Source organism: Suncus etruscus, chromosome 11 (assembly GCF_024139225.1).
Source record: "Suncus etruscus isolate mSunEtr1 chromosome 11, mSunEtr1.pri.cur, whole genome shotgun sequence".
NCBI lineage: Eukaryota > Metazoa > Chordata > Mammalia > Eulipotyphla > Soricidae > Suncus > Suncus etruscus.
The window spans coordinates 56,054,525-56,081,705 of record NC_064858.1 but is presented as its reverse complement, the minus strand read 5'-3'; the positions used below and the strand labels follow the sequence as shown (position 1 = coordinate 56,081,705).

The 27,181-nt window shown below is 38.2% G+C and overlaps 1 protein-coding gene across 2 annotated transcripts in view; it reads right to left on the bottom strand.

Moving 5' to 3' along the window:
- Window positions 1–4,535: 4,535 nt before the first annotated feature.
- The window catches only part of SLC17A8 (solute carrier family 17 member 8), a 49,143-nt gene continuing 26,497 nt past the window's right edge, over window positions 4,536–27,181 (bottom strand). For both annotated transcript variants that reach the window (XM_049782816.1, XM_049782817.1), the window contains 4 exons: window positions 26,996–27,128; window positions 20,528–20,638; window positions 7,968–8,095; window positions 4,536–4,877 (listed from right to left, as the gene is read on the bottom strand). In XM_049782816.1, coding sequence (XP_049638773.1) covers window positions 4,536–4,877; window positions 7,968–8,095; window positions 20,528–20,638; window positions 26,996–27,128 — 714 coding nt within the window. The remainder of the gene's footprint in view (window positions 4,878–7,967; window positions 8,096–20,527; window positions 20,639–26,995; window positions 27,129–27,181) is intronic.

Genomic DNA, 27,181 nt, shown 5'->3' with positions numbered 1-27,181 from the left:
TCAGTGTTGGTCTCCCTCCACCATGTTTTCAGAATGCATCTCATGCCATCATCATCCTTTGCTCCCCAACCTGCCAGTATAACAGGCCCATTTACATTTTAGTTGTTATAGTTTGGGTATCTTGATTCTACTGTTGTTGCCTTTGGCTTGGATATTTAGTTCTGTCCTTTTTTTTTTTTTTTTTTTTTTTTTGGTTTTTGGGCCACACCCTGTGACGCTCAGGGGTTACTCCTGGCTATGCGCTCAGAAGTTGCTCCTGGCTTCTTGGGGGACCATATGGGACGCCGGGGGAGCCGGGGGATCGAACTGCGGTCCGTCCTAGGCTAGCGCAGGCAAGGCAGGCACCTTACCCCTAGCGCCACCGCCCGGCCCCAGTTCTGTCCTTTTTTTAACAGACCACTTGGCCCCTGACCCCATCCTTTTATATTTGTTTTCTCCTCCTTCACTCAGTTTCTTTCCTTCTTTCTTATTAGAGACAACTTCCATTTAGACCATTGCATTTCTTCATGGTGTTATTCTAAAGACCACATGTAAGTAGTATCATTATTTATCCTTCTTCTTCTGGCTTACTTCATTATTTTGTAGACTCTTTAGGATCTTCAATGTATATCATCATGTCATCTCCAAATAAATATAGTTTGACCTCCTCTTTTCTTTTCTTTTTTTCATTTGTTATTGGACATTGTTGACTCTGAATTTCTCTTTTTTTTTTGACCTCCTCTTTTATAATTTGGATTAATTTTATTTCTTTCTCTTGCCTGATTGCTATTACTATGACTTCAAATAATATGTTGACTGAGAGTGGAAACAAGGAACATCCTTGTCTGAAGGATGATCAATGTTTTTAAATTAAATAAGTGAGATACTTTTATTTTTGAGACTTACATTCTAAGTTTTGAATGTAAGATGCTCAATTTTTTTATTAAATCATCATGAGAAGGACTGTAGCAATAACACAGTGGTAGGGCATTTACCTTGCATGCTGCTGTCCCAGGACAAACCTGGTATCTATCCCCAGCTTCCCATATGGTCCCCTGAGCCAAGAGCAATTTCTGAGAGCATAGACAGGAGTCACCTCTGAGCGTCTCCAAGTGTGGCCCAAAAACCAAAAAAAAAAAAAAAATCATCATGAGATAAAGTTCAAAAGTTGTTGATAGTTGATTTTTGATTATACAATGTTTCAACACCCAACTATTCACCAGCATTTATTTTCCATCACCAATTTCCCTAGTTACCCTCCTGTTATCCCATTCCCAACCCACCCCCAGGCTCCCCCTATGGCAGACATTTCTCTTCTCTCTTTCTTTCCCTTCTATCCTTCCATTTTTACTTTTTAGGCACTGTGTTACTGAAGGGCATCATATATATATATATATCTTAACTTTTTTTGAATTCCCAGTTCTTACTCAATGTGATTATTTTCAACTATTATTGTCATATTGGTTCTCTGTCTTCACTGCATTTTCTATCTATCATTTCTTTTGTCTTTGGGTATTATTCTCATAGTATAGTTAATCAAACCCTTCTTATGTATAAAAATTAATGCACCCTTAGACATTCTCTTACAGTTGAAATCCACGATTTGGTTCCAAGAGTTGCTCTTCAAATGGAATATTTGTATATCTGCAGCAGAATATGCCATGATTTGCAAAGTGTGTCTGTCTAGTATTTAAATTACCTGTTCACTGCAACCTTGACAGACCAAAATCAGAAACAAAAGCAATTTCCAGTTAACTATCTATACAAGATGCCATTACACAAAGAAAAATAGGGATCTCAGCTGTGCACTGACTGGAACCTGAAGTCAAATCCCAGCACCGCGGACATCTCCCACACACAGACACCCACAATTGCAAGTGACCCTGGTTGTCCATGGTACCTTGTGACTGAGCAGTTCCTCATTTGCAGGCCTAGTACTAAATCTCTGGCTGGTTTGCTTCGAGTTCCCTGGAGTGGTCTCCAGACAACTGAACATTACTTGGGAGATCCAAAAATAAGTAAATAAGTAAATTTGGGGGCAAGATTTTATTGTCCACCTTAAACACTTTGATTTTCAACATGTGGAGTTTCTACATATAAAATTGAATTTAATTGTTACAGAAACAACTTTCTGTCACGATCCACAATTTTATCTTTTCTTATTGTTGTTCTTTGGTTTGGGTGAGTTTTTTTAAGGGGGCACTCCCAGAAGACCTAGGAGCTTCTCCTGGCTTTATGCTCAGGGATGACTCCTGGGGGAGCCTGGGAAACATATGTAATGCCAGGTATCAAATCTTGATCACTGCATACAAAGCAAGTGCCCTACCAGTTGTACTGTTGCTGGGACCCAACTATTTTATCTGAAGGTATATCAATCATGAGGTATATTTTTTATAAACTAATAGAAAACCAAATAAAACACTGGCTACCACAAATTTGTTATTGTTTTTTACTTGGAAAACAGCATGACTTTCACAATAAATTCAGTGACTAATGGATGAAAGACACAGCATGTTGTCTTTTAACTGAAAAGTTACCCAAAAGGATAAAAGATGATAATGTTGATGATAGCTAATGTTTATTGTGTTTATTCTACATGCTAAGAACTTCTTCAAGGGATTTACAGGAATTAACTCATTAAAGATATTTAAATATAGGTTATAAAATAAGTTATACTACAAAAGACAAATTTTAAGGAAGAGTTATTCATTCTTTTTTCCTCAAAATTATTCTTTCTATAAAATGCAACTCTGCTGGTACAGTTAAGGACCATAAATATATATGTAAGATTTTAAAAGAAAAAATTGAAACAATAAACGAGAAGCAAATATAGTATTTTTCTGTAATATTATTTTCTTCTAAGGGGAAGAAAATTTTCAGAAACAATCAACAAAAATAATTTTATTTTTAAATAACCCTTTACATGTCATTTTTGCATTTAAAAATATACCTAGATAGTTTCCATGTTATTGCCATGAGTATTCAAAGTCAAATTTTCAACACTATGGGTCTAATTGTTCCACATGCTTCGTTCTAGGATTTCCCCTATAAAAAATGTTCTTATATGATTGTGCTTTCCCTAAAAATTATTCCAATTATAGTAGTTAGGAATATTGTAGTTATAATTTTATATAATTTGATTAAACTTCATATTATAACCACCAGCAGACATAATTAAAAGTATGCATTTTTAAGACAAAAAAAGCAAATAATGCTTTCAGAAAAATGTACTTAATAATATTTGAAAACCTACATCCTAGATTAATAAGTGTTGTATTGGTTTATAAGTCATTTGAGAGAGTGATTAACCACATTGTTGGTGTTATGACAGGATGAACTCTGACGATTAAAAGCCCTATCTCTTCAGGCATTTTACAAATTGGAATCCTAAAAAAATTGATGATCTTACTTAGCTTTCTTTTTCTATTTCTCTAAACCTTTCTTGCAATCTCATATAGTCTTCAGACTTTATTTCAAAACAATAAATTCAAAGGATTTTTTAACTCCTAGTTTATGTGGGATGTAAGGACTTTTGAGTAAGTCCCTTACTGAGATTTTTAGTTATGTCTGCCACATCAACCCAAAAGTTCCCCATCCCCAGGCCAACCACAATACAGAATAGTCCACAAGCTAGTCCTCTCCATTTCAGTTTTCATTACTAAAATTTTTCTCCCCTGGATCTGGGCTGTTGGAAGAGTACTGAATCCCCGGATTCAATCCTCTCTCTGCAGTTGTCTATCTTGTCTGTCTGTCTGTCTGTCTGTCTGTCTGTCTCTCTCTCTCTCTCTCTCTCTCTCTCTCTCACACACACACACACACACACACACACACATACACACACACACACACACACTCTCATAAACATGCATGCTTGTCCATGTGTGTCCTTCCTTATCCTGAGGTAAAACCGTTTTTCCCCCCAACAGCCACCACCTATGTAGGGGGCTCCATGGATCTCAGGACTTGCTCTCATAGAAAAGTGTTGGACAAGTCTTGCTGTTTAAGTTCCCTTAATTGTAAAATGAGATATTTATGTTATAGGGGGATGGGACTAAATAAAATGTTTGTAAAGCATCTGACACAGAGGGCCTCTGGAGCATTTGCCTGAATTCATGTGGCTCTCTTGTATAGCTGCTCTCAGAAACATAGCAGTGACTATGGCTTTCTCTCCTCTAGGCTAACAATTTACAGTTCCTTAATTTTTGTTTTTTGAAAAAAATGTGGTATTTCTCTTGTTCTTCTAGTTATTTTTTTTTCTGAGCAAATCAGTTTTCTGAGAGGAATCCCATCAAAAGAGGGCAAGTATGTATATATTATGTATATTTTAATATATTTCCATCTTATCAACATAGAGCAAGTTTCATACCCATGATTAGTGTTATTTAAAGATATTATTTTCTCTATTGCTGATTAAATCTCTTCACCCTCCCCCAGCCCTCAACACCATCCCAACACACTGCCATGTCAGACCCTCTGACAAGCCAGGCTAAAAAGAAGGCAATAAGCATGAAAATATTCTGGTTCTGGGATGAGAAAAGGACACACTCCCTCAGACATTATGACATGTCTGAGAAGTCTCCCTCTTCATTCTGGTAAGACATCAGCTCTTCCTCATCAAGGACCACCCCTCTCTGTGTTTTCCATTCCTTCTGGAGCTCACAATTCTGGGTGGTAGCTCCATAGGACATCTTCTTTTGGGGGCTTACAAAACTCTCATGGTTGAGTTCTGCCTCCTCAGCTAGTTCATCTTGGTCAAGGATTCCACACTTCTCCTCAGAGAGATTCTCAGGATCAGCCCAGACCTGTTTCTCCCCTGATGCAAATATCCCATAGAAGATCACCCCACTGTAGTGCACCAGAGCGGCAATGAGGAAAACATTCTGCCATTCCTCACGGGTCTAAACAAGAAAAGAATATGCAAGTTAAAGGTTTAGCCAAAACATAGAGATGAGCAGCATGATGTAGAAGTTCTCACTGGAGCAAAAGCACCTGCCTATCCCAACGGTATTGATATGCTTGTTGGGAAGTTATGCCAGAAGCCAGTTGGGATCCAGAAAGAATGTCAGTGTTTGAGAACTGAAAGTTAGCACTGTCATAGATGTGAAATTTTTATTTTTAATGAATTTTACAAAATAAATATCAAGTAAAACACAATATTTCATAGTGCTTCTAAAATACACAAATGGGGTTTCTTCTTTTTTTATTTTTTTTTATTTGTTTTGTTTTGCCACACCAGTAGTGCTCGGAGGTTACTCCTGGATCTGTGCTCAGGGTACCTTATGGGACTACAGAAACTGAACCTGCATAAGCCGCACCTGCAAGGCAGATGTCCAACCTGCTGTACTATTGATCCTACCCTAAGGTTTCCTCTAATATCAAGAATTATAGTTAAGTTGTTTTAAGAAACCACTATTGGGCCGGAGAGGTGGCGCTAGAGGTAAGGTGTCTGCCTTACAAGCGCTAGCCAGGAAGGGCTGTGGTTTGATCCCCCGGGGTCCCATAAGGTCCCCCCAAGCCAGGGGCAATTTAGCACTTAGCCAGGAGTAACTCCTGAGCATCAAACAGGTGTGCTCCCCCCCCCCAAAAAAAGAAACCACTATTTGGGCTGGAGCAGTGGCACAAGCAATAAAGCATCTACCTTGCCTGTGCTGGCCTAGGATGGACCATGGTTAGATCCCCCAGTGTCCCATATGGTCCTCCAAGCCAGGAATAATTTCTGAGCACATAGCCAGGAGTAACCCCTGAGCATAACCGGGTGTGGCCCAAAAAACAAACAACAAAAAGAGACCACTATTTGGGGTGACCAGAGAGCCCCCATTCAGGGTTCAATCAATCTCTGGAACCCTAGTACTGACAGAAATGATCTCTTAATGCAGAGGCTGGAGTAAGTCCTGAGCACTTTCTGGGTGTACCTCTCAATTAAAAAAAAATTTAAATATGTAAGGTCTCATTCTTATTTTCTGTGGGAAATATAACAGCTTGACCTTGAAAGTGCTGTCTTGACTATCACAAGCATATAGAGAGAGTTGTTTCCTATGTGAAAGATAGTTCTCCCAAAATGTTAGGGAGATGATATATGAGATTTAAGAGTCATGTTACCAATCCTGTCACCTCACAAGCAGAGCAAGAAAGTAGAGTTCATGGTTAATGACATTTGCAAATCCTGCCTTCCTGCCCTTCTTAATAAATAATATAATAATAAATAAAATATAATATTTTTCTCCATCTCCCAAATTGATGATGAGAGCCTTTAGAAGGACTCCACCCAATTTCGGGGGATTAGACTCTTATCCCAGTTTATTACTTTTCTCTCCTTCAAACAAAACCACGCAACTTGAACTAGCTAGTCCTGACTCCAGTTAGAGGGGGAAATAAGGGAGGCATCAAGACCAAACAGGTGCAAGACTACTAAGTAGTGGGTTAGATACAGAGGGGACCACATATTCTAGCCGCCCTGGGGTGAGGGAAAAGGAAAAGGGAGGTAGGACAGAAACGGAGGGGTAGGGAGGACAATTTGGTGATGGGAACCCCCCCTGATTTTATGTAAATATGTACCTAAAATATTATTGTCAACAATATGTAAGCCACTATGATCAAAATAAAAATTTATATTAAAAAATATATATAATAATAAATAAAATAATAATAAGGTAAGTTATCCCATACATACTTCGTTTTCCAAGAAACTAGAAGAATTTCTGAAGTTATATTTGGTTGTGGATTTTTGTTGTTGTTGTTGTTGTTGTTGGATGGGTATGAGGGGAATGCCCAACCAATGTCTATTCCTGGCTCTATAATAAAGAGTGGTCCCACAATAAAGATGAGACTAGGAGAACCAGTCCATGGTAGGAAGCTTGCCACAAAGAGCAGAGAGTGCAGTTAGCATGAAGAAGGGTCTACTATGAAAGTGATATGCATGACACCTCTTTATTAACAATAATGCAAGCATCAATGTCAAAAAAGAGAGAGAGAAAAAAGAGAGAGAAAGAGAGAGGTAAAATACCTGACCCAGAAGCAGGTGGGAGAAGGTGGATGGGAGGGAATAGGGCATCAAGGAAGGTTAGGAAAGCTGTTGACATTGGTGGCAGAAAGCACACACTGGTTAAGGGGTGAAGGTTGTAGTATAGTGTATGACTGTAACTCAATCATAAACAACTTTATCTGTGGAAAAAACTGTAGTATGAACAACCTTGTAACCATAGTGTTCAAATTTAAAAAAAATTGAATAGAGTGGTCTCTGAGGCACTCAGAGAACTATATTCAGTGCCAGGAATTGAACCAAAGTTCAATGAAAGACAAACATTTTACCTCCTATTCTTTCTCTCTCTGTCAGATTTGTAAAAACACAGTCCAAATAAGAAAATAATTAGGTAAATGCTTTCATAACATCAAAAACTTTTTATTTACAGAAAGCAGTATCCTGGAACTTTTTGATTAAAGAAATAAAGGGGGCCCACATTGCCTGTGGCTGAAGTCTGTATGGATCTGGGTATCTTGCACTAAATAGTCAGACTATCTACCATACTTAGACAATTAGAAATGGTCACTAATTTCTGGTTTAGTTTCTAAATAATAAGGAAGTCTTATAGCACTAATACCTTATGCTAAAACTTAATGTTGAGCAATAAAAGGAAATGGCTTGAAAAGTTTAATTACTCTGAATTATAAAAGTACTAAGTAATTCATTTATTCTGAGTTAACTGCCTTGGTTTCTTCTTTGTGTCTTAAAAGAGACTTTACAAATACACACCTGTTATTTCTGAACTGAGGAAATGTAGAATTAAATATCAACTGATACCATCAAGAAACAAGACATAATTTATAATATATTTAAAGCATAGAAAAGATAAAAATTAGGTTCATCTGAGTCAGCCAAGGTCAAGGGCATGCCCATTTACAGGCTGGGTTTCAGAATCTTCAGATTAAGTTTTTGCAGTGCTTTTTTTTCTCCTGCTACTATAACCTACAACCACAAAGAAGACCATTACCTTGTGCTTGGTCATTGCACCAACAATGAGGGGACAGACCATTCCAGAAAGAGTTCCAACTCCATTTGAAATCCCCATGAGAATGCTGGCATAGCGGGGTGCAATATCCAGGTGGTTGACATTAAAACCTAGAGTAAAGTCAAAAATATCTAAAAATCAGAATCAAGAACAAAACTTCAAATATATTCAAATATACTCAGCTTCTCAATGATCACAATCTATGTGGTTCCCGTTAGCCAATAATGAATGGATGCCTAGGCTAGGAGAGAGCTGAAATGTGGATTTTAAGGTTGTACCTGCAGAGAGAAGAAAAAATGAATAATAATCAGTGATCAGTGATCACGTTACACTGTTTCCTAAGCACACTCATGATGCAGAAAATTACAGCACCTGTGCCTCCAAAATAACAAAGCCTGGTTGGTTCTTCATCAGGGGGCTGCAAATCAAAACAACATGAATTATGACCTCACACCAGCAATAATGGTCTGTATCAAGAGGTCCAGAAACAATCAGCACTGACAAGGATAAAGTGAAAAAGAAATCCCCGTTCATTGTTGGTGGGACTTTTGTCTAGTATAATCTTTATGGAAAACATTCTAGAGACTTCTCAAAAAATTAAGAGTAGAATGTCATGCAACTAGGTGATTCTACTCCTGAGCATCTACTCCAAAACTACAAAACCATTAATTTACAAAGATGAGTATGACTATTTTATCACAGCATTATTTACAATAGCCATATATGCCCAAGAGCCCAATGATGGATGCATGGATGAAGAAACCGTGGTAGTCTATTCCACTCTAGAAAAGAGGATATCTTACATTTCTGCCACTTGAATGTAACTGGAGAGTATCATGCTAATTAAAGAAGGTCAGAAAGAGAATGTTATATACCAGGTTATGTATATGTGGACTACAAAGAAATAAAGCAAGGTATTAGACCCTCTCCCATGGAAGTGAAGGAGAAACGAGGTATGGTCATCAAAGCTATGAACTAAGATAGTGAAGGTGTGGAGAAAAAAATTGTGAATGATGGTGAAGGGAAGAATACTAATACTTTGATTTTGAGGGTGTAATAGCAGCTCTTCAGGTATAAAACAATAAATTTAATACTTAAAAACATAATGGATAATACAAACAGAATAGATAATACAAAAGTCTGTTCACTCTTCTTTAAAGAAACAATCACATTTAGAGAAATTAGACCAAACATTATTTCTTATTTTATATATTTTATTTAAACACCTTGATTACATACATGATTGTGTTTGGGTTTCAGTCATGTAAAGAACACCACCCATCACCAGTGCAACATTCACATCACCAATATCCCAAATCTCCCTCCTCCCCACCCGACTCCCGCCTGTACTCTAGACAGGCTTTCCATTTCCCTCATACATTCTCATTATTAGAACAGTTCAAAATGTGGTTATTTCTCTAACTAAACTCATTACTCTTTGTAGTAAGCTTCCTGAGGTGAGCTGTAAATTCCAGCTCTTTTCTCTTTTGTGTCTGAAAATTATTATTGCAAGAATGTCTTTCATTTTTCTTAAAACCCATCGATGAGTGAGACCATTCTGCGTTTTTCTCTCTGTCTGACTTATTTCACTCAGCATAATAGATTCTGTGTACATCCATATATAGGAAAATTTCATGACTTCATCTCTCCTGACAGCTGCATAATATTCCATTGTGTATATGTACCACAGTTTCTTTAGCCATTCATCTGTTGAAAAGCATCTTGGTTGTTTCCAGAGTCTTGCTATGGTAAATAGTGGTGCAATGAATATAGGTGTAAGGAAGGGACTTTTGTATTGTATTTTTGTGTTCCTAGGGTATATTCCTAGGAGTGGTATAGCTGGATCGTATGGGAGCTCGATTTCCAGTTTTTGGAGGAATCTCCATATCGCTTTCCATAAAGGTTGAACTAGATGGCATTCCCACCAGCAATGGATAAGAGTTGCTTTCTCTCCACATCCCTGCCAACACTGTTTATTCTCATTCTTTGTGATGTGTGCCATTCTCTGTGGTGTGAGGTGGTATCTCAACATTATTTTGATTTGCACCTCCCTGATGATTAGTGTTGTGGAGCATTTTTTCATGTGTCTTTTGGCCATTTGTATATATTCTTTGTCAAAGTGTCTGTTCATTTCTTCTCCCCATTTTTTGATGGGATTAGATATGTCTTTCTTGTAAAGTTCTGTCAGTACCTTGTATATTTTGGAGATTAGCCCCTTATCTGATGGGTATTGGGTGAATAGTTTCTCCCACCCAGTGGATGGCTCTTGTATCCTGGGTACTATTTCCTTTCAGGTGCAGAAGCTTCTCAACTTAATATATTCCCATCTGTTAATCTCTGTTTTTACTTGCTTGGAGAGTGCAGTTTCCTCCTTGAATATGCCTTTAGTCTCAATGTCCTGGAGTGTTTTCCTATGTGTTGTTCTATATATCTTATGGTTTCGGGTCTGATATCGAGGTCTTTAATCCATTTGGATTTTACCTTCATACATGATGTTAGCTGGGGGTCTAAGTTCAATTTTTTGCAAGTGGCTATCCAGTTGTGCCAACACCACTTGTTGAAGAGCCTTTTTTTGCTTCATTTAGGATTTCTTGCTCCTTTATGAAAAATCAATAATTAATTATTGTATGTCTGGGGAACATTTTCTGAGTATTCAAGCCTATTCCACTGATCTGAGGGCCTGTCCTTATTCCAATACCATGCTGTTTTGATAACTATTGCTTTGTAGTAAAGTTTAAAGTTGGGGAAAGTTATTCCTCCCATATTCTTTTTCCCAATGATTGCTTTAGCTATTCTAGGGTGTTCATTGTTCCAAACGAATTTCAAAAGTGCCTGATCCACTTCTTTGAAGAATGTCATGGGTATATTTAGAGAGATCACATTAAATCTGTATAATGCCTTGGGGAGTATTGCAATTTGGATGATGTTAATCCTGCCAATCCATGACCATGGTATGTGTTTTCATTTCCGCATGTCCTCTCTTATTTCTTGGAGCAGAGTTTTATAGTTTTCTTTGTATAGGTCCTTCACATTTTTAGTCAAGTTGATTCCAAGATATTTGAGCTTGTGTGGCACAATTGTGAATGGGGTTGTTTTCTTAATGTCCATTTCTTCCTTATTACTATTGGTGTATAGAAAGGCCATTGATTTCTGTGTGTTAATTTAGTAGCCTGCCACCTTGCTATATGAGTCTATTGTTCCTAGAAGCTTTTTCATAGAGACTTTAGGGTTTTCTAAGTAGAGTATCATGTCATCTGCAAACAGCGAGAGCTTGACATCTTCCTTTCCTATCTGGATTCCCTTGATATCTTTTTCTTGCCTAATCGCTATAGCAAGTATTTCCAGTGCTATGTTGAATAGGAGTGGTGAGCGAGGACAGCCTTGTCTTTTGCCAGAATTTAGAGGGAAGGCTTTTAGTTTTTCTCCATTGAGGATAATATTTGCCACTGGCTTGTGGTAGATGGCCTTAACTATATTGAGAAAGGTTCCTTCCATTCCCTTACTGAGAGTTTTGATCAAGAATGGGTGTTGGACCTTATCAAATGCTTTGTCTGCGTCTATTGATATGATCATGTGATTTTTATTTTTCTTGTTGTTGATGTTGTGTATTGTGTTGATAGATTTACAAATGTTAAACCAGCCTTGCATTCCTGGGATGAAAACTACTTGATCATAGTGGATGATCTTTTTAATGAGGCATTGAATCCTATTTGCCAGGATTTTGTTGAGGATCTTTGCATCTGTATTCATCAGCGATATTGGTCTATAATTTTCTTTTTTCGTAGCATCTCTGTCTGGTTTTGATATCAAGGTGATGTTGGCTTCATAAAAGCTATTTGGAAGTGTTTCCGTTTGTTCAATTTCATGAAAGTGTCTTGCCAGGATTGGTAGTAGTTCCTCTTGGAAAGTTTGAAAGAATTCATTAGTGAATCCATCTGGGCCTGGGCTTTTGTTTTTGGGCAGACATTTGATTACCATCTTAATTTCATCAATAGATGGGGGTGTTCAGATATGCTATATCCTCTTCGTTCAACGGTGGAAGATTATAAGATTCCAAGATTTATCCATTTCTTCCAGGTTCTCATTTTTAGTGGTGTAGAGTTTCTCAAAGTAGTTTCTGATTACCCTTTGAATCTCTGTCATATCAGTAGTGATCTCTCCTTTTTCATTCCTAATATGAGTTATCAAATTTCTCTCTCTCTCTTTCTTTGTTAGTTTTGCCAGTGGTCTATCAATCTTGTTTATTTTTTTTTTTAAAAAACCAACTTCTGCTTTCATTGATCTTTTGGATTGTTTTTTGGGTTTCCACTTCATTGATTTCTGCTCTCAGCTTTGTTATTTCCTTCTGTCTCCCTATTTTTGGGTCCTTTTGTTGAGCACTTTCTAGTTCTATTAGCTGTGTCATTAAGCTACTCAGGTAAGCTCCTTCTTCCTTCCTGATGTGTGCTTGCAAAGCTATAATTTTTCCTCTCAGTACTGCTTTTGCTGTGTCCCATAAGTTCTGATAGTTTGTGTCTTTATTGTCATTTGTTTCCAGGAACCTTTTGATTTCCTCCTTGATTTCATCTTGCATACACTGGTTATTCAGTATGAGGCTGTTTAACTTCCAGGTGTTAAAGTTTTTCTTCTGTGTTCCTTTGGAATTCACAAATAATTTCTTTTTTTTTTTTTTTTTTTGGTTTTTGGGCCACACCCATTTGACACTCAGGGGTTACTCCTGGCTATGTGCTCAGAAATCGCCCCTGGCTTGGGGGGACCATATGGGACGCCGGGGGATTGAACCGCGGTCCGTTCCTTGGCTAGCGCTTGTAAGGCAGACACCTTACCTCTAGCGCCACCTTCCCGGCCCCGGAATTCACAAATAATTTCAAAGCCTTGTGGTCAGCGACGGTAGTCTGCAAAATTTCTATCCGCTTGATATTATGGAGGTATGTTTTATGTGCCAGCATGTAGTCTATCCTTGAGAATGTCCCATGTACATTGGAGAAGAATGTGTATCCAGGTTTCTGGGGATGTAGTGTCCTATATATATCTACTAGGCCTCTTTCTTCCATTTCTCTTTTCAGGTCTAGTATATTCTTGTTGGGTTTCAGTCTGGTTGACCTATCCAGAGTTGACAAAGCCGTGTTGAGGTCCCCCACAATTATTGTGTTGTTATTGATATTATTTTTTAGATTTGTCAACAGTTGTATTAAATATTTTTCTGGCCCCTCATTCAGTGCATTTATGTTTAGGAGAGTGATTTCTTCCTGCTGTACATACCCCTTGATTAATATAAAATGTCCATCTTTGTCCCTTACAACCTTCCTGAATATAAAGTTTGCATTATCTGATATTAGTACGGCCACTCCAGTTTTTTTATGGGTGTTGTTTGCTTGGATAATTTTCCTCCAGCCTTTTATTTTGAGTCTATGTTTGTTCTGACTATTCAGGTGAGTTTCTTGTAGGCAGCAGAAGGTTGGATTGAGTTTTTTGATCCATTTAGCCACTCTGTGTCTCTTAACTGGTGCATTTAGTCCATTGACGTTGAAAGAAAGAATTGTCCTGGGATTTAATGCCATCTTTATATCGAAATTTGGTGTGTCTTTTGGTTAGTCTTGTCTTAAATTCGGTCTTTCAGTTTTTCTCTTAAGACTGGTTTTGAGTCTGTAAAGTTTCTGAGCTATTTTTTGTCTGTGAAACCATGTATTCTTCCATCAAACTGGAAAGTGAGTTTTGCTGGGTACAGTAGTCTAGGTGAAGCATTCATTTCATTCAGTCTTGTCACAATATCCCACCACTGCTTTCTTACCTTGAGTGTTTCTTGTGACAGGTCTGCTGTAAATCTCAAGGATGCTCGCTTGAATGTAATTTCCCCTTTTGATCTTGCTGTTTCCAGAATTCTGTCTCATCTGTGGGATTCGTCATTGTGACTAGGGTGTGTCTTGGGGTAGTTTTTCTGGGGTCTCTTTTGGTTGGAACTCTTTAAGCATGTAGGATTTGATCACATATATTCTTTAGCTCTGGAAGTTTCTCTTTAATGATGTTCTTGACCATTGATTCTTCCTGGAAATTTTCTCCCTGGGTCTTTGGGACTCCAATGATTCTTAAGTTGTTTCTGTTGAGCTTATCATAGACTTCTATTTTCATCTGTTCTCATTCTTTGACTAATTTTTCCATTGTCTGTTCATTGCCTTAAGTTTTTTTTCCAATCTCTCCTGCTGTATGGAATTGTTATTTATCTCATCTTCCACAGCACCAAGTCTATTTTCAGCTTCTGATACTCTGTCCCAGAGCTTATCCATTTTGTCATTCACTTTGTTTACTGAGGTTTTTAGGCCTGTTAGGTAACATGTTATATCAGTTTGGAGTTTTGTGATTTCTGTCTTCATATTTTCTTGGTTCTTATTAGTGTTCTGTTCAACTCGATCCATGGTTTCTTTGAGTCCGTTGAGCATCTTCCATATTGCTAGTCTAAAGTCCTTATCTGAGAGGTTGATTAGTTGGTTGGTCATTATCTGGTCATCAGAATTGTCATCTTCATTCTCTATGTCTGATGCTGGCCTGCTTTGTTTTCGCATTGTCACACTTGTATTGTGTGTTTTTCTACGTGTTGTGGTGGTATTCATTGGCTAAATGATGCAGGCAGCACACTCCTCTGGCTCCGCCGTTTCTGGATGGGTCAACTTGCCTCCAAGAGAGGGGAGTCCTCCGTGGATGAAGCCTCACACAGGATCAAATCTTAGGCCCAAGCACGCAACAGAGAAGACAGTCCGGAGAGAAATGCTGAGCTTCAGTGATCCAGCACAGTTCTTAGTGTGATTTTTTCTTCTTTTTGCGATGGTGTTCTTTTCTTAGAAAGAGCACATTGTCGCATAGCAAAGCAAAGCCAAAGTGCTCTTCTGGAGCCTCTTTTCAGCCCACTCCAAAGAGGTTCACGCAATAGGATAGTAGACAGACACACACAGGCAGCACTCACAATTTTTCATAGATGGGCCCCACTGGGCAGGCATAGTTTCATGAATTTTCCCAGCCTGACGTCACAAACAGGGGACCTGGCTTCTGCAAAGCATAGCTGGTTTTCACATTTTGGAGCAGTTCCTTGTTGTTTCGGCCCTAGAATTGGCCTCTGGGAGAGTGAGTTTTCTGGAGCCTCTTTTTGGCCCACACCCAAGAGGTTCACGCAACAGGATAGTAGACAGACACACACAGGCAGCACTCACAATTTTTCACAGTCGGGCCCCACTGGGCCGGCGTAGTTTCCACATTATTTCATAATACCCTCTCTCCTACCCTTTGTCCACTCTTTAAGCTGCCCTAGGTAAGATTTCCTTATTGACCACAAGTCATAACAGACCGAGGACATTTTTGTTTATAAACATTTGCACAGACATCATCCAAATCCTCTAACTCACAAAATACTTTCCCATACATATTTTATTTGGAATCTGTAAATCTGAATATGAATTTTATTTTTATTGGATAAAGAGCTAAATTTTAGGCCTTAGTGACCTCATCTCTAATATAGGAATATTATTACTATTTTGCTCATAGTGATGCTGTGAGGTGAGATTGGAAAGAATTTAATAAGTTTGACTCCTCAATTTATTTCTACCACTACTCTTTTTCTTTCTTTCTTCCTTTCTTTTTCTTTCTTTCTTTCTTTCTTTCTTTCTTTCTTTCTTTCTTTCTTTCTTTCTTTTTTTCTTTCTTTTTCTTTTTGTTTTGTTTTGTTTTTGGGTTCACACCCAGCAGCGCTTAGAAGTTACTCCTGGCTCTATATTCAGAATTCGCTCCTGGCAGGCTTGGGGAACCATATAGGCTGCCAGGATTCAAAACACTGTCATTCTGCATGCAAGGCAAATGTCTTACCTCCATGCTATTTCTCTGGCCCACTACCACTACTATTTCTACCACTACTGCTACTGAGTACTTGTCTTTGAGATATTCTCTTGAAAGATATTACTCTTCTTAAAAATATACCCTAGGACTGAGGTTGATAGCCATTAGAAGGACTCTACCCATTTTCAGCATATTTTAATTTTTTTTAATTTTTTTCGTATTCTTTACCCCATTCTATTGCTTTTCTTTCCCTCAAACAAAACCACATAACTCGATTTATCTAGCTTAGCCTCTCAAATAGAGGGAGAAACAAAGGAGGGCACCAGGACCAAACAGATGCATGATCACTGATAGTAAGCTAGACAAAGAGGGGACCACCTACTCTAGCAGCCCGGGGGATGATGGTGGGGGATATGGGTTGCAGAAAGGGAATGGGGAAGGGGGGAGGACAAATTTGGTGGTGGATATTTCCCTGATTCAATGTTAATATGTACCTAAAATACTAATGTGAAAGATATGTAAGCCACTATGATCAAAATAAAAATTAAAAAAATATATATACCCTAGGGGCCCCCAAACAGAAAAGGCACCTTCACTCCTATGTTCATTACAGCACTATTCAAAATAGCCAGAATCTGTAACTAGCCCAAGAACAGATGAGTGAAAGAAACCATAGTACATCCACACAATGGAAAACTATATTGCTGTTAGGAAAAATAAGTTCATAAAATTTATGCATGGATACATATGAACAGTATCATACTGAGTGAAATCAGTCAGAAAGAGAGGGATAGATATAGAATGGCAATCTGAAGGATATAAAAAATATGATAGTATGAGAATAATATTCAAAGATAATAGAACTGATGGATGCAAAGTGCAATTAAGACAGAGGAGGAACCATATGACAATAATACTTGGAAATAATCACTATGGACAACAACTGAGAATTAAAGGAAATAATGCATGACACCCCTTCAGTAACAGTATTATAAACCACAATGCCTAAAAGAAAAAAAGGGGGAAAAAGAAGATAAGTGTCTGACAGAGACAGGATGGATGGGGTCAAAGAATTGAAGGGAAATTGGCAACAGGAAATGAACACTAGTGAAGGAATGGGTGTTGAAACACTGTATGACCAAAACTCAATTATCAATTATTTTTTAACTCTGCATTTCACAGTGGTTTAATACCTAAATTAAAAACAAACCCAAAGCCAACTACAACAGAATCGATATCCAGTCTACAAGCTAGACACAGAAGGGACCATTTATACTAGCAGTCCAAGGGGCAAAGGAGGGGCGATATGGGATGCATGCTGGGAACAGGGGTGGAGGGAGGACAACATTGGTGGTGAGAATGCCCCTGATTCAATGTCACGATGTACCTAAAATACTACTGTGAATGATTTGTAATCAACTTTGGTCAAAATAAAAGTTATTTAAAAAAAATAAAATAAAATAAAATAAATATTATAAAAAAAAAAAAAACTTTCCATGAAAAAACTGAGACTTAAGAATATAACTAGTATGGGGCCAGCGAGGTAGTGCTAGAGGTAAGGTGTCTGCCTTGCAAGCGCTAGCCAAGGAAGGACAGCGGTTTGATCCCCCAGCGTTCCATATGGTACCCCCCAGGCCAGGTGCAATTTCTGAGCACTTAGCCAGCAGTAACCCCTGAGCATCAAATGGGTGTGGCCCGAGAAAACAAAAAAAAAAAAAAAAAAAAGAATATAACTAGTGTAACAATTGTTTTTCTTTATATGAATTGTAAGTAGTGTAGAGGCAGCTGAAATCTAAGTCATTGTACTTCCAAACAAGCTACAAGCTTGTAGCTACAGGCAACATTTAAGAATGCTTTTCCTCTGAAATCTACTCTATATATTGATATGATTAACCTTATTTCATAGGCTGGCTTAGAAAACTATCAAAGGTTCCACATTGGTGTACTATAATCTTATCACTCATCTGGCCATCTGGAAGAGAGAGGTCGAGCACAACCACCAACAACGAGACCTATGATAAGAGTCCGTTTCTTTCAAGTCTTCAGGTTCCTTATCTTTGAAATGTTTATGCCGGTGGGTAGGGCATTTACTTTGCCTGTGGCTGATCCACAATTTGAGTTTGAGCTCGGGCATCTCTTATCTCTGAGTACCATTAGGAGTAATTTCTGAGTGCAGAGCCAGGAGTAACCTTGAAAACTGCCAGGTGTGGCCCCAAAATTAAAAAACAATAAAAGGAAAGCTGGAAGTTCCAGCTTACAACATGAAGTTCACCACAAAGAATGATAGTGCAGTTAGAGAAATAACTACATTGAGAACAATGTGAATGAATGAGGGAAGTAGAAAGCCTATCTAGAGTACAGGCGGGATTTGGGAGGGGAGGAAGGAGATTTGGGACATTGGTGATGAAAATGTTGCACTGGTGAAGGGGGGTGTTCTTTACATGACTGAAACCCAACCACAATCAGGTTTGTAACCAAGGTGTTTAAATAAAGATATTAATTTAAAATATATATAAAATGAACCCATAGTGATAGCACAGTGGATAGGCATTCATATTGAAATGTTAACATAAACACTTGCCTCACAAAAGCAATGCAATATATGCAGTGTTCTTTATGTAAGACTCATTAGTATTACAATACGCTTTATTTCTTTATTTATTGTAGTACACATAATTGTTGTATTACACATAATATGGCTACACTAGTATTAAGATTGATTGTCTTTGTTTTTACTTTTGCAGGGTTGGGGGAGATCTAAGGAGCTAAGGAGTGAGAGAACATATACAGCAGAACTCTGGCCTACTGGCTCTGTGCTCAAGGATCACTTCTAGAAGTGCTTGGGGGAACCATATGCAGTGCCAGAGACTGAGCTAGGGTGTACCATGAAAAGCAAATTCTTTATCTCCTCTGCTATTTCTCTAGTCCCAACATTTATGATCTTTTTTGGGTAGGGAGATTATTGCATTTTAGATGACATGTTTATGTTTTGATGCAGTTTTTGATTCACCACTCCCAAGATTCCCAAGAGCCTCTGGCACTGCCCTTCTGACACTTCTAGTTCTCCTCTTCCATACCTCCTACAATAAGCTTTAAAAACAACTTTATCTCCTTCATCTCTCAAAGCGTTGATGAGAGCCCCTAGAAGGATTCCACCCATTTTCGACATATTAGTCTCTTACCCCAGCTTATTTCTTTTCTCTTTTTCAAACAAAACCATGCATCTTGAACTAACTAGTCCTACCTCCAGTTAGAGGGGGAAATAAGGGAGACATCAAGACCAAACAGGTGCAAGACTACTAAGTAGTAGGTCAGATACAGAGGGGACCACATATTCTAGCCGCCCTGAGGGTGAGGGAAGAGGAAATGGGAGGGAGGACAAAAGTGGAGGTATAGGTAAAGACAATCTGGTGATGGGAATCCCCCTTGCTTTTATGTAAATATGTACCTAAAATAATATTGTCAACAATATGTAAGCCACGATGATCAAAATAAAAATCATATTAAAAAAAAAAAACTCATTTCTACTTTTCAACCAGTTTCATAGAAGGAGGTTCTGAAGTCTGTGACACATGATATGAGAACACATACACTGAGCTTCAAGCCTGAAATCTGGGGATACCGATAACACTGAGACCATCCAAGGCAGCTGTGAAATCAGAATTACTACACATCCATGACTCACAATACTCCCTGGCACACAAGCTCTGCTCTGTCACTGCACACTATCACTACCCTCTCATCCTTACTCTTAGGCTATCCTCCAGCTTATTCAAAAAGCCACTTCGGCTTGCTCACACTTTTTCTTTAGAAAGAAACATCCATGGGACCAGAGTGGTAGCACAGTAGTAGAGTATTTGCATTGCATGTTACTGACCTATGACAGAGAAGGGACCACTATGATAATGAAAGTTAGGAATGATCACTCTGGATAAGAACCAGGTGCTGAAAGGAGATAAAGTGATATACATGATACTCCTTTAGTAACAATATTGAATACCACAATGTCTAAAAGAAAATGGAAGAGAGAGCAGAGAGCAAGAGTGAGCAAGAGTGAGAGAGAGAGAGAGAGAGAGAGAGAGAGAGAGAGAGAGAAATGTCTGCCACATAGGCAGACAGCAGCAGGGATGGCAGGAGAGAAACTGGGAACATTGGTAGTGGGAAATATGCACTAGTTAAGGGTGTTGTACAATCACGAACAACTTTGTAATGGTGTATCTCACAGTGGCTCAATTAAAGAATTTATTTATAAAAGAAAAGAAAATGTCAAAGAAAAAAATGACCATGCTTCAGACACTATGATAGAGGATTTCCACTCAAAAAGATGGCTGATTCTCAGGGTCTATGAGCTTTGCATATGACTTTGAAGCTAATCTTCACACTTTGTATATGGAAATGGAGACTGAAAATGCTATAGGAACTTCTTTTGGGCAAGGAGAGCTAGAGAATCAAAGTGCAGCTTCTCCCTAAAGACACATGCAGGCCTCCTTGTAGTTATTAGTATTTTGTGCCTCTCCCTAAGATGAAGAAAATGAGGAGCATTTCAACCTGATCTAAATCCAGTTTCCAGTGATCTGGCAAAGCCTCTCCAGTCAATGAAAGTCTCTAGCCCATGGGAATAGCCTGGTGACTAAAGGAAGTTGTTGTCAGATTATTTTCCTTCTTCCTTTCAACACTTGCTGCATCACCAAAAACAATGTAAAAACCCAAGAACTTTTTACCTGAAATAGCGAAACCACTGAATCCTACAGCCAGTACGAGAAAGGAGATGGCAACTCCTTTGGTGTGGGAAAAGCCAACCACCAGGAGTAAGGTGGCTTCCATGCCAAAGCCTGCAAATGGAAACAGCAGGGAAAATAAATGAAATAATAGCATGTAAAAGATAATATCTTAATAAAAACAAAAATGAATTTTAACTAATAATAATTTTATATGATCATCTAAAGAATAGCAAATGGGAACATAGGACCAATTGTGCTTTTCATAAAGAAAAATCCAAGCAGCCACATTCCTCAGCTTTGCCACAAAACTGCAGGCCCGGTTGACCAAGTGTCATAAGGAGTGGCTCCTGGACTCCATGAGTATCATTTGGAAGGTCCCAAGATAAATTAATAAATAAATAAATTGTGGGGCTGATATAATAGTGATAAGGAAATGGCCTTGCACAGAACTGACCCAAGTTCAATCCCCAATAGTACATATGGTACTATACTCCCTATCAGGAGTGATTCCTGACCACAGAGCCAGGAATGACCTCTGAGCACTGACAGTGGGCTCCAAAACCAACAAATAAGTAGATAAATAAATTGTAAGATTGATACCATTGCTACAACTTGGTTGGCTTTTTGGTATGTGGGTTGTCTTTTTGTTTTGTTTTGTTTTGTGGGGAGGGTTGTTTTGGCTTCATCATTTTAGTTCTAAGACAACATTGTTACTCTCTGCATTAAATAGAAAGAAGTATTACAAGTGGCCTGTCTTCAATCACAAGACATTTGGCTAAAATTTCTTTTATCTTAACACTCTCAACAAAGTTTATTCCAGAAAATTAATTTCCCCCCAAAGAATGAGAATGAAGACACTGTGTGAAGAAAAAAAGTTAACATAAAAGTTAACAATCCTCTACCACGGAAGACCTACACTGCTCAGACTTCGACCTGCTCAAAAGAGACCTCCCTTAACACTGAGAAGACTTAACAATAACAACGACCTGCTTACAGGACAGGGCTCCCTGCATTGCCCTTTGATTGTGAGGTGAAAGGAGAGGATGCTCCACATCCTGACTTCAATGTAAGATATGCAGATTCCAGGATCTTTAATACAGAAACATAATACCAACAACAGAGACTGTGTGAAAAATAAAAATGTGTTGGCACTGCAGGCAATGTCTTGGATTGGACGATCTAGCTTGCCTGGAGCCTAGAGTTGGTCTTGTGCCAGGAAACTTCAGGGGTCGGGTCACTTTGTATTTAGGCCAAGGTTATTTCTTTCCATGTCCCTCATATTTTGGTGGGCCTATGCAAACAACAATTGCCACTCTAACACCATTTTTACTGTGCTCCTTTGACTCTAATCCTTAAAAAGAACCCACTTAAAATATGAGCTTAACTTAAGCTAATATGCCTGTATATGGAAATGTAAAAAAATACTATGCCTGTAATGTTTAAGGAGTTACGTAAGTTTTATGGCTTTAGATTGCCTTGTGTGCTGTTAAGAAATATTATAATGTGTTACAATCTGGGGACTTGAGGGACAAAGTAATTGTACATGGATTCTGTCTTATTTATCTTAATGTTCTTTGGCTGAAATTTCAAAGTTAAGATATCAGCAAGGGGACTTCTTCTGAGAATTATGTTATGGGTGATTGTCCTTCCACTGTAACTTTACCTTGTCCTCTTTCTTTGCACCCTTGTTCTCATAATTAAAAATAAAAATTAAAAAAAAAAAAGTTAACATGTTGAGGCCGGAGAGATAGCATGGAGGTAATGCATCTGCCTTGTATGCAGAAGGTGAGTGGTTTGCATTCCGGCATCCCATATGGTCCTCTGAGCCTGCCAGGAGCAATTTCTGAGTGTAGAGCCAGGAGGAACCACTGAGCGTTGCCAGGTGTGACCCAAAAACCAAAAAAATAGAATAAAATAAACTAAAAATAAAAAAGTTAAAATGTTACATTAGCTTATCTGTAAGAATTTGTTTTTGTTTTTGTTTTAAATATCTTTGTTAAACAGCTAGTGGCTTTCCAAAGGAAGAACAACACTATGGAGCTGGAAAGACACTGTGCTTCCCATCTGGAATGCTAGAGACAAGGTTGTGTGTTTCAGAAACTTAAGGATTGTAAGGATGTTTTCACTTGAAGGTTAATCAAAGGAATCTTGAAAGCAAATTATTTAGAACTGATAGAAAAACAGAATTAAGATTTACAGGTGCAGTGAGAGGCTATGTAGGCTAGACCTTTATACTTTTATCATTTTTTACATGTACTATTTAGGAGGTCTGAGGATTGGACAACAATCAGTCTTGGGAAATCTTGATGCATCCTGATGCATTCTGTTCCTGATGCACTAGAACTATGAGCATTGTCTGAAGGCTCTCTGTTTGCTTCCAATGTTCCCAGAAGCAACGATCTCTGTCTATGGAAAGTAAAGACGGTAAGAGACTCCAAGAAACAGCTGGTCCTTCTTTGGCCTCTATATTTCTTCCTAAAAGTCATAAAAACTGGTGGTTTCGATTATGCAAATGTTTCATAATAACCAAATCGATCTAGTTTATTCAGCAATGACACATAATTGTCTTTATTTAATCTCTAGTGTCTTGTACATAACCAAAATGGGACAACCATCTTCCTTCCCCTCCCACATCAATTACTGTGTCAATTTCACTGGACTATTTTCTCTAAATAGAAAATGATGTGAAAAATATAAGAAGAGGCTTTTTATGGCAGAAAAAAGGCTAGGAAGATTCAAAATCTGCATCTTAGTTTCTGCATAAAAGAAAAAAAGGACAAAGATCAAAACCAAATGACTCTTTATAAGCACTTAAAAATCTTTAAATATTCTCACAACCCAGGACTGGATTGTAACACCAGGTATGGTAGTTGCTTGCACTCAACCAATCTGGGTTCAATGTCCAGCATTTCATAGGGTCTCCCAAGCTTGCCAGGAGTAATTTCTGAGCACAGAGCCAGTAGTCACCCCTGAGTGTCACCAGGTGTGGCCTCAAAACAAAAACAAACAAACAAAAAGAAACCTCACCAGCCAACCCCAAATTACCAATTATGGCAGAAGTGATTGGGACAAAATTAAATAAGAAAAGACATTCCTACAAACTAAGTTCAGAAATCTTCAAGGCATCTGGTTTAAGAAGACATTGTACAAATAAAGTTTTCCATCAGAATTTTATTGCAAGTTCCAGGTGTAAAAGTTGAGTTCTTTGGCCATGGGAAAACAGGATTAAATAGCAGGTACGTATTAATACTTGCCTTGGAAAGATTCTGTTTGGTTAGCATTTTGTATATAGAAAAAAGGGTACTAATGTGTGGAGAACCATCTGTAGGTTGATCCTACAAAGGAAACATTTATTTATAGCTCATTAAACCCTAACAACAATCAGTACAGATACATTAGTGCTCATATATTATTTTACTGGGAAGAGAACACACACACAAGAGGTATGTACTAACCAATGAACCAGCCCCTTATTTTGAAAGATTAGGATGGAGGCCATATTCAGCATTGCTTAAGGAGCTGGATTTGTGTTCAAAGTTATGTCCAGGAGGTACTTGGGAGCCTATATGCTTATGTTCCAGTATCAAACTGGAGTCAGCAAAGAAAATGCCTTATCATTTATACTACACTTCTGATGTGTCCCTCACCATATCTCCAACCTAGCCCCATCTTCACCCCTTCTTTCCCCCTCCCCCACTCATATTTCAAAGAAGAAAATTAGGCTTGGAGAATTTAGTAATCAACTCAATTTTCTCTATCTTTGTTGATACAACTTTCATTCAAACCACCATCTTTTCTTGATAGATACAGATTCTTTGTTGGTCCCTCTTTTCTTACTCTGTGTTTCATGCTTTATTAGTGTTCAGCTAAAGAAACATAAAGTACATCATGTTCCTTGCCCTATTTTAAATCCTTCAGTTGCTTCCCAATGTATTTTAAAGCAAACCCCAGCTTTGCACAACTCTCTCTCAGGAGCCTCCCTATCCAACACCTCTCATTCTCAGGCTCACTCATCAAGCTCCTACCATTTCAACTTTCCTGGTTTCTGTTCTTTAACATGGCTTATTCATGCCTGCCTCCAGGTTACTGTTTGGGTATTTCCTCTGCCTGAACCATTTTCTACAAGATAGGTAATAAGAAAGTACTTGACAATTTTTATGCCAACCACATAGAAAGTAAAAAGAAATCAGTAGAGATTTACAGCCTTTCTAAGAGGAAAGCCAATATATAGAAAGGACTTGAGAGAGAAACATAGGTAAACTGAACTCAGCATGAGGACAAAAGGGAGTGAGCAAAGTTAGACCCAGACTCATCCTGGTAGAAAGGGCTATTCAGCTAGAGCAGAATTTAACCAGAAGAGTGGGGTTTGACTCATTTTTTTATTTCTGAAATTATAACAAATTGTCACAAACATAATGGCTAAAAATAGAAAAAACTATTACTATAAATAGCTATAGATCAGAAGTCCAAAATGAATACAGACAAAACAAAGTTGCATTGCCTCTGGGGTCTCTGAGAATATATCCTGAAAGAATATTGTATTCTTTCATTCTGTGTGCCTTTCCCAGATTCTAGAATTGGCCTAAATTCCTTGGATTGTAGTTACATACTTCCAGTCCTTACCTCTACCAACACATCAACCTCTCTAACTCTGACCCTTCTGTTTCTGCTTAGAGTACTAAAGTACTGTAGAGTACCCTATACTGGTCCCACCCAGATAATCCAAGACAATCTCATAACAAGATTAATTAAGTCACCTCTACGAACTCTCTCTGTGCAGGAAGACATACTTATATTTTTTAGAAATTAAGACAGATATTCGTAGAAGGCCAATATTATGCCTACCTCTGTCACCGTGGGAAAAATCCTAAGTACACAACCACAGAGGTTCACCTTTCACCCTCCAGAGAGTAGTCCACACCCTCCAATCTTCATTCTTTTCTAGAAAAGTTCAAGTCAAGGGCAAGTCCAAACAACCCTATCTAGGGTTGCTGTAGCTTTAAATGAACAGATGTGGGGCTGGAGAGATAGCATAGAGGTAAGGCGTTTGCCTTTCATGCAGAAGGTCATTAGTTCGAATCCCGGCATCCCATATGGTCCCCTGAGCCTGCCAGGAGCGATTTCTGAGCATGGAGCCAGGAGTAACCCCTGAGCATTGCTCGGTGTGACCCAAAAACCAAAAAATAAAATAAAATAAAATAAAAAAATAAATGAACAGATGTCAACCAGTTATTCCCATTCTCCCTGATCAGACTATTTTTCTACATTGCTAAGAAATCAGACTATGCCTGTGCTTATGTCCCTCCATATCATTGCCATTTCTAAACAGATTTGATACATCTAACTATAGTCCCAGTATACCCACTTTTTTAAATTTTTTATTTAATTTTAAAAATTAAAAACGTTATTTATACTCCTTTTTAATTTAGTATGAGCTGTGACTTTTTACTCATAGACAACACTGTCCTGGACTTCCACTGACCCTCTCTAGCCCCCAGTCTCCTGAGAGGTGCATTAGAAGAACTCAGTACACCTGTAATCTTGCCCAGGACCTGCCTGCCCCAAGAGCAAGTCATTTAATGTTACCTGTTTCCTAATAGTTAGTTGGTTTAATAATAGTATTTGCCCCTCAGCATGATGAAAATTAAGCAAGGTTATATATGTAAAGGACTTAGTAGAGAATCTATCAGAGAACACATTCAATAAATAAATGCTCACTAAAAAAAAAGATGTGAACAATGAAAAAGGGTTAATAAAGGGTAATCCATTATAATATTATATAGGTTCATGGTAACTTTCACCCAGTTGTAGGGAAATTGCCCAACAACTACTTGGTCTTCGCAAAATATAAATATTTTTCATGAAAGCAAGGAATGTGTGTGTTCTATATAAAGCATATGCCAGGAGAAAAATCAGTCAAACAAAATATTTTTCTTGTGCTTTTATATGAGGGAGATACAGGGAGACATTTTATAACCAAAGGATTGTGTATGTGAAAGGTTGAGTGAGGAGGACGAGCAATAAACAGATACCTAACAGGAAAATTAGTTGCTTGTCTTATTAAGGGTAGATGAAAGAACCATTTCTGCTGTTGCAGATGTGTACTGATTTACCAATGTTGCACAAGTCCAGACTGAGTCACCACTTGGCATTCAAGTGTCTGCTGTGAAATGAATTCAGGGACCTTCAAGATCCTTCTAAGGGGCCAGAGTAATAATAAAATAAGTAGGGCACTTGCCTGGCACATGGCCAAGCCTAATCCCCAGAACCCATATAGCCTCCAGAGCCAATCAAGCATAATTCCTGAATGCAGAGCCAGGAGTAACCCCGACCATCACGAGATGTGGCTCAAAATGAATTAAAAAAGATTGTTTTTAGTGATTAGACAAAACTTCTATACTATGATGTGCACGTCAGTTGCATCTCATTCTATAAAGATGCTGAAACCACCCATGAAATCTGCTGTACCTCCACAATTCATGATTTTTCGGACTGCAGTTGTGGTCAAAATTTTTCTGCTTCTTAAATAATCAGCCAACTGTCCTCCAATGGGCACGATGATGGTCATGACCATATGAGGAACCGCTGACAAGAGACCCACCTAAAAAAAAAAAGGAAGTGTAAGCTATAGCTTAAATCTTTCTGAGGGATGCA